This window comes from Tinamus guttatus, unplaced genomic scaffold (assembly GCF_059628265.1).
Source record: "Tinamus guttatus ecotype Peru unplaced genomic scaffold, ASM5962826v1 Tinamus_guttatus_pri_ptg000628l, whole genome shotgun sequence".
Classification (NCBI taxonomy): domain Eukaryota; kingdom Metazoa; phylum Chordata; class Aves; order Tinamiformes; family Tinamidae; genus Tinamus; species Tinamus guttatus.
The window spans coordinates 296944-304581 of record NW_028289162.1 but is presented as its reverse complement, the minus strand read 5'-3'; the positions used below and the strand labels follow the sequence as shown (position 1 = coordinate 304581).

Below are 7638 nucleotides of genomic sequence, written 5' to 3'. Positions count from 1 at the left end.
GGAATCAATACTGAGCTGGAAAGAAAGTGATAGAAATCCAACAGTATCTTCATCCCATCAGCAGGAGCGCAACAGCATGAAGTAGAATTCAGCTCGGTAGGAACGATAGAAGAGACCAACCTTCTCTTAGAAAAACAGTTATGAAATGGTGGAATGGGTGTGAAAAATCAGTTTTAACACTGAAAAGGGAAGTGAATAACCCCTGCTAGCCTCTCAAGGCAGCGTTTCACACTGCATCTCGTCTGCTGCAGCAAATGGCCATAGGATGGCAGCAAAGGGGAGAGAGGGATGTGACTGGATAAGCTGCACTAAGGCTTTTTTTTTAAGCTTTGGAGAAACAAGATTTTCAGGAGAATCTGCTGACAGAACCATTATCTCACCTGATGACTTCTGGGAAGGAACAACGAAAACAATACAAGTGGATTTTATCAGATGGCTGGAAACATGACTTCTTGTTTGTCTCACATGAAGGTTTAATTATAAGCCCCAGAGAACATCCTGCAATAGCATTCTTCAGATAAACTTTGCACCAGGATACTCCAGTGTTCCATTTTTTTAAGCCTCTGTAGATTGTTTTTATCTCAGGCAATAGAAAGTGCCAGTTCAAACAAGTGTACACAAAGTCAAAAATCACAGAATTTGCACAGAGATCACTAAGGTAAAAATAAGAGAAGTTATCCTTCTTATACGTGCATTTACATATGTATATAAAGATTTTTTTAGTGCTTCGACCTTACACATACTGATGTTCATGAAGAACACAAATTTAATCAGTATCATCCAGCTTCTCTAAAATTTACTCTCTGCTGCATAGCTTTGCTTAGTCTTTAGAAGTTAGAAACTGTTTAAACAGCAACTTTATAGAGCTATAGGAAATCGAAGGGAGAACCAACACTTGTCTTCTCGTACGGTTCTGATGAGACAGAAATTTAAGAACAGCAAGTAAATGCTGCAAATCAAAGCATCCCAGCAGTTTAACTGAATGCCTATGACACAGCTGTCCTCACTGGAGGGCTTGCACAATGTTCTGACATCCTAGTGTAATTACTTAATATGCAAGGAGATTTTATTAATCTGGAATCCTGCAACAGCTCCACCCTTTGCCTCCTGCACAACCAGGAGTGAAGTACGTTAGAATCACCAGGACATGAATGAATTCCAGCAAACAAATCTTGAGTGCTCCCCGTGAGAAAGTGAGCTAGCAGAGTTTGTAAGACTTAAGACTCTTCTCTGAGGAAACTGCTGGAGAGCAATGAGGACAGCATTACAGACAATAACCATGTCACCCCAGGAAAATGCTGCAATCCTCTCATATTAAGGGACTTTGACAGAAAAACAACTCCATTGGAGTTCTGAGTGCCTTAAGCTCACCTAGGAGAAACATATGCACTATAGTGATCTTAATACAAATCCTTGAGACAAATGAGAAGATAAGCAATTTTAGTCAGGATGTAAAGTATCCTTTCTCCCCAGTATAATGAAATAAGAACTGAAAGGCATCAACAACTAGCTATGTGAAATATCAATACTTTCAGCTAGCAATCCATATAAACTGAATAAATAATTCATAATTACACATGTAGTGTACACCATGCATGTCAAAGTGCTCCAGAGACAGAAGTGCAACAGGCAATGCTTCAAACTCTGAAAGCAAAAGTCCTCTGTCACTGTCAATCTGGAAAGTCTCTGGGCTGCAGAGATACAATTGAACCTTCGTGCACAACTGCAAAGCTGTACTAGATATTTTTCCTACACGAAAGTTTCTATAGCCTAAATGCACTCCATGCATTCTCAAATGCTAGCTATTTGTTTACAGAGAATATTTCAGTATTCAAATGTCCTGCTAATCCTCTAAAGCCGTCGTGTAACAACTGAAGAGAGCAAAATTCAGTCCCAGAGAATTCAAGTCCCTTCCTTACACTGTCCAGTTCTGGGTTTGTCCCTGAAAACATCACGGACCGTTCACACTGAAGCTCTTGTAAAGCTACAGTTGTTGCCTTGCTCTTTTGGCTTCCAGTCTCCAGCTCCTTCCCCTTGTTGCTCAGATCATGCAGCTTTCAAACAGGCAGAAGCTCTGGGGGATACTCGCCGTAGCAGTACTTTGCAATAGGATCTCTATAGGTGTTTTCATGCTGCACGCTCTGTGGGGAAGAGGAGAAGCCTTAACAACACATGTTAAAACAATACATCCCTACGCCACGAGAGGCAAAGCCCTAAGCGTTCATATGTATGTAAAAGATTCCCAAGCACTTCTACACATTACAACGCCATCTCGGCTCAAACAACACTGCACCCCCAACATACAATAAGAGTCAGTCAGTGTATTACAGCACCGCAATGTTGAACTGTAAGTAGGATCAGACTGGGCATCACAGAAGTTCAGATATGCTTAGGCAATGCTGTCAAATGCTGTAGGGAAGCAAGGTATGAAGTTGCTGCTCCGGATGCATGTGCTTTTAGCAGGAAAAGCTAGAGCTCGGATACTACACATAAGCAAAGCTCTGGAGACACAGATAGGGAACTGTGCCTCTTGTTTACAGTCCATCTCTAGTACTATATTAACTACTTATCCCATCTCCACCAGCATTTTCTAAGAGGTCTAATGTTTGCTTTTGGCCAAAAATTCTAATAAAACTACTGTAATTTTACTGGGCAACAGAATTTCACCTCTGTTTTTAAAAGCAATAAATAAGTAAAAGACATTACCACATACTTTTTGCTTGAGTGGCTATAGAGACAAAAATCAACACATGGGAAAAATCTAAAACATACCCCAAGATAAATAGCATCTCTGAATCTACCAGGAACAAGTTACACTGCAGAAGATCTCGTAAAGATGAGAACAAAATTCTTATGAGATCTTCAGCCATTAAACTCAGCTGGCCTCCTTCTAGCTTAGCACATCTTTTCTAAAAAGGATACATAGTTCACCCTGCTCTAAATACACACAATGCTCTTTATTTAATTTTGGTGTTATTATTTCACATTGTTTAACCAAAGGGCTGCTCTCAGATTAGCTCTCAGCCACAGCCTCAGTCCATATACATATAAGCCCATGTGCATACCCACAAAACAGCCACTCGTAGGACCAAGCCCCACTCTTCAAGGGCATCCTTTGGATATTGTCTTTTTTGAGCCCTTCGGTTCACACTGGGCATACACTTGTGCCTCACCTGTGATGAAGTTCTACATTTTGCCAGACACAACTCAAAGCGATCTTCCACTGCCATGAAGAGGTTCTGGAAAGCTATAGCTGCCCGGTTCAAGAAACGTTCCAGGAGATGTTGCTAAAACAGTTAAAATAAATTACTTTAACAAGGAATAATTAAAATCCACATGAACTTACACCAACCAAATTTCAGAGGAATAGCAAACAGTTCCATTGAGCATTTCCAGAAAGCAGTAAAAGGTTAATACACCAAAGGTTAATATTCTGGTTGGAATAACTATTTTATCATCACTTTCTTTCTGTAAATGCAAAGCTTTTTAAGTTGCAATACTTCACATGGCTACCAATACTTACTCTCGAGGGTGGGAGGGATGGCTTAAAAAATTCTTTTTATTATTATTGTATTTATAGCTTGTCACACAGTCCTAGCAGGCTTTCCTCACCCACAAAAAGGAACTGTCCCCTCTCTAAGGAAAAGGGTCCTCACAATAAGCACTTTTAGCCACGAGGAGACCTGAGTAGTCTCAGAACACCCAAGCAGGGCGATTCCACGCACCTTGCTGGGCTGCAGGCAGCAGGAGACGCAGTGCTCGTACACGCTGCAGCAGCCGTTCGGGAGGCAGCTCTCGCAGTTGTGCAGCTTCGTACTGGGCACGTTCACATTACAGCAGCCATTGACCAGCAGGTCCTTCCGCTCACAGATGTAGCCTGAAAATCAAAAACAGCAGTTACAACTGGAAGAGTCATTCCACCAGTCCTCAATGGGAACAGGAGAAGAAATGCTATAGTAAGAAACGCATTTTTGGAATGGGTTTATTTACCGTTTAGTAGAATGTGATCCTCAATATGACTGAATTCTTTGAAATGGCATTCAAAAAAAAGGGCCAGGTTTTACAACAGCCTGACACTGCCTGCACAGCTGCAACACAGTATACACACTATCACCTCAGAATGCAAAGTATGTAAGTTTTGGTATCTTTTTGGCAGGTTGTTGTTGGGACTGGAAGGGGAAACTGTTCTTTCAGCTAGGCTATGTCTGGATAGGTGTCAGTATCAGTTTCTGTCAGTACCTTAGTAACCGCCAATGTGAAGAGGAGACCACACAGGGTAGCTGCAGCATCCCAAGGACAGGTGTAAGGATTCAGAGGAATCCTTAACAGAGTAGAACCACAGTTAAAATACCTAAGGAGACTGCACTAGCACAGTATCACAGTAGGAAGGGTATCAATCACTTTAGAGAATTTGGTGAAGCAGTGACTTCAGAAAGCCACAGCTTCAGTTAGCATAAACATTAGATTAAACACTACCCGCATTAAGTCACAGGGGACGGGGCAACATTTTGTTGCGGCCTCTGATGTTTGCTCAAGAGAGGGCCAGTACTTGAACATCACAAAGCCCACATGTGCACAGGAATGCACATGTGCACAGGAGAAAGACTCCATGCACTTAAAAACACACATTTAAGGTGTAAGGAGCGGTGGCCACTTGGATGGGTGGGGCAAGGAAGCCCTCAGCAGCATGGTGTGCCCAAGAAAGCCTCACCCAGCTCATCCGTGATGAGGAGCTTCCCCTGGACCGAATTCCTGCACTGGTTGCTGAGCTGGCTGCTGTTGCCCAGGCTGAACTGCACCTTCCACACGATGGGCTGCTCGTGCTCCTGCACCTGCAGGAGGTTGCGGTCCCGCACCGTCCTCTCCTCCTGCAAGGACGGGCAGTAATGGCACCAGCTGCGCACACTCATCCTCGCAGCCAAACACGCGCGGCTGCCCCCAGTCACGGCACAGGAAACTCAAAAAGTAACACCGGTGCAGCAAGCAAAGCAGCATAATGCAGTAAAACCAGGGGTAGGCGAGTTCCCCACGGGACCAGCTCACGCAGCAGTGACGCCGGGCCTGTTCTCCTCCCCGTTGCTAACGCTCTGCTGGTTGAGGTACCCTTCCCAAGAGGTATCACAAAGGAGTTACTGGGTTCCTCAGCAATATCCCCCCCAAAGCTCCAGAATGTAGCATCAAGACAAGGGTAGCAAGCAAAAGGCCGCTGTTTTTATTTAAGAAGCGCAGAGGAGGGTTTTAAGGAGAGGCCTCCACGAGGCTCAGCCACAGCCAGTGCCTGCACGGGGGGCTCGTGCCCAGCCCGTGGGGACGCGGTTCAGCACTTCAGACACCCCCTTTCCGGAGGGGTAAATAGATAAATAAAGAGAGAGCAGCAGGCGGGGCACTGACCTGCTTGAAGGTGCTGCTGAGGAAGTAGACGAGGGAGAGCCCGAAGACGACGCCGAGCACCCAGCGCTTCCTCAGCAGCCTGCGCCACAGCAGCGCCCCGCGGGGCACCATGGCGGGCGGCGGCGGGGCCCGCGCGGCAGCCGCATCCCCGGCGGCAGCGGCCGCCCCCGGCCCTGCCCGCCGCTTCCGCCGCGCCCTGGCGGCCGCGGGGGAGGAGCGGGAAGCGGCGGCGGGGAGGGCGGCGCCGCCAGCGCGGCCCAGCGGTAGGTTCGGCCGCCCGGGGCGCCCCTTGCGAGGCGCGTGCACGCATGGCTCCCTCTGTGTTTACCTGTCCTTTGTCACGCACGCGCCTACTGCGCAGCGAGGCGCGGGCCTCCGCGCGCGGTGGCCGTGCTGAGCGGGCCCGGGGGCTTCTCGCAGGCGCCGGGGACCCGCCGCGGGCGCTCGGAGCCGGCTGCACCGTCGTGTCGTGTCGCGTCGCGTCGCGTCGCGTCGCGTCCCCAGCGCCCCCTTCCCGCCTGGCGTCCCGGCCTGTGCTCCGGGCAGTGCGGGGTGGGCGGGTGCTGGCAGGCGAAAACCCTGATCCGGAACAACGGATCCCTTTGGAACAACGTCCCATTTAAGTCCTGTCTGGTCGTAAATCGTCAGGACCGTGCGGGGAACGGCCTTGCACCTGCAGCGCTTCACATCCTTTGGCAGTCAAACCCTCCAAAACCCGAAGCATTTCCCACAGATCTGCCCTGTACCCTGGAAACTGCTTTCACCTTCTCGTTGACTTCAACGGCCTTGGGAGGCACGGGAGGATTTTCCAGGCTTCAGCGTTATCCCCACGCCTGACCTCAGCCCTCGGCTCATGGAAGCTGAGCCGTGACCCCAGAGTCGGTCATCGGCTTAGCCGGCATGGGCCCACCTGGGATCTTGGCCATTTCATCCTATCTTAATTCCTGTTTTAGTTCAAAAGGCTGTTTTGTCAATGAAAGGGTCAAATTTCACATATTTGGAGAGATTAAAACTCTCTTGGGTGTTACATGATCAAAATTTGTAGTGTTGGTAACTTAGGGTGTCAGAAAGCTTTGATTAGAGTTGGCTTTTTGGTTCTTATATTAGACTACCCGGGGCCTCTCCAATAGATTTGTCAAAAAGTATATATTTTTTTCCTGCCATATGAGATTATTCCCAGTTTTTATGTACATAGATGCAGGTGTATTTCTCTTACTATGAGGGGGATGTCCAGAGTTGGAGTTGCATGCACCTATGAAACACTCTGGGAAGAAAGATGCCGTGCAAGATATTTCCTTAGTTTTGGTCCTGCTATTCATAAATGTACTTCTGGACTTCTGTGTTTGCTGCTTTGTAGCTATAGCTGTCTATTTATGCACTCTGAGCTGAGTGATTTTGGGCTTTAGCAGGGGATAACATGTGAATTTAAGGCAGTTTTGCGTGGGCTATTGGGTCACGGGGAGTAGAGAGCATGAATGAGAATATAAAGATATAAGGAAAAACTGAAATATGGACAGCTAGGAAGCAGTATCAGAATCATTGTGTCCTTACAGTATATGGATATGGGCCTACACATTTATTTACATATATTTATGCCATATGAAATGTCATAAATACTCTTGTAACAAATGGTATTTGGAATTATTTAAAGTCTTTTAATTTTTATTCAGTAGCCATCAAAGTCCAGGATTGAATAGGATCAGATTACAATATTTAAAGTATCTTCTCTAAATGACCTATGAAGTGCCTGGGGAACCTGGACAAATCACTTCCAAAAATAGCCCATGTCTTAATTTCTATATAATTAACATTCACTTGTGTAAGACTGTTTGCAAAGGAATCTGTGCAGTACTTTCTGATAATATTTCTGTGCTCTTTTATATTTTTGAATTATCTCAGTTTCTAAAAGTGTAATATATTACACTTAAAATTGAGCTGGGAAAAAAAAAGCGAGATTTAAGTAACCATCTCCTTGTTGTAGAAAAAGCCCCTGAAGTTAATGCAGTTTCAAAGCCTTTGCATTTCCAAAACCAGGATCTATTTAAGCTGACAATTCCGAAGTGAATGGAAGGAGAACATGTGATCCTTTGGACATGCTCATAGTATTTATGACCATTGTATAGAGTTTGGTAATGGGAATTTTGTGGTTTAAAAGGAATGGATTACTTATTTTTTAAATATTGGCATGATTTGATTGTGCCTTTTTATTTAAAATGTCTTTCTTCTTCTGTTCCCCCCTTGATTTTG

The 7638-nt window shown here is 45.6% G+C and overlaps 1 protein-coding gene across 1 annotated transcript; it reads right to left on the bottom strand.

Moving 5' to 3' along the window:
- Window positions 1-1495: 1495 nt before the first annotated feature.
- SPRING1 (SREBF pathway regulator in golgi 1) lies at window positions 1496-5561 on the bottom strand. The gene is made up of 5 exons (XM_088535261.1): window positions 5392-5561; window positions 4712-4868; window positions 3726-3877; window positions 3174-3287; window positions 1496-2141 (listed from the first exon to the last, which is right to left on the bottom strand). The coding sequence occupies exons 1-5, from the start codon at window positions 5500-5502 to the stop codon at window positions 2058-2060; spliced, it is 618 nt and encodes a 205-aa protein (XP_088391387.1). The 5' UTR covers window positions 5503-5561; the 3' UTR covers window positions 1496-2057.
- Between the last annotated feature and the right edge of the window lie 2077 nt (window positions 5562-7638).

Bases quoted from the DNA above. Each gene is read 5' to 3' on its own strand.
- SPRING1 (XM_088535261.1), bottom strand. From the start codon at position 5,502: ATGGTGCCCCGCGGGGCGCTGCTGTGGCGCAGGCTGCTGAGGAAGCGC. The intron at 3,878-4,711 runs GTGAGGCTTTCT...TTTGATTTTCAG, and splicing joins CCTCATCACGGATGAGCTGG to GCTACATCTGTGAGCGGAAG. The intron at 2,142-3,173 runs GTGAGGCACAAG...TCTTCCCCACAG, and splicing joins AATGTAGAACTTCATCACAG to AGCGTGCAGCATGAAAACAC.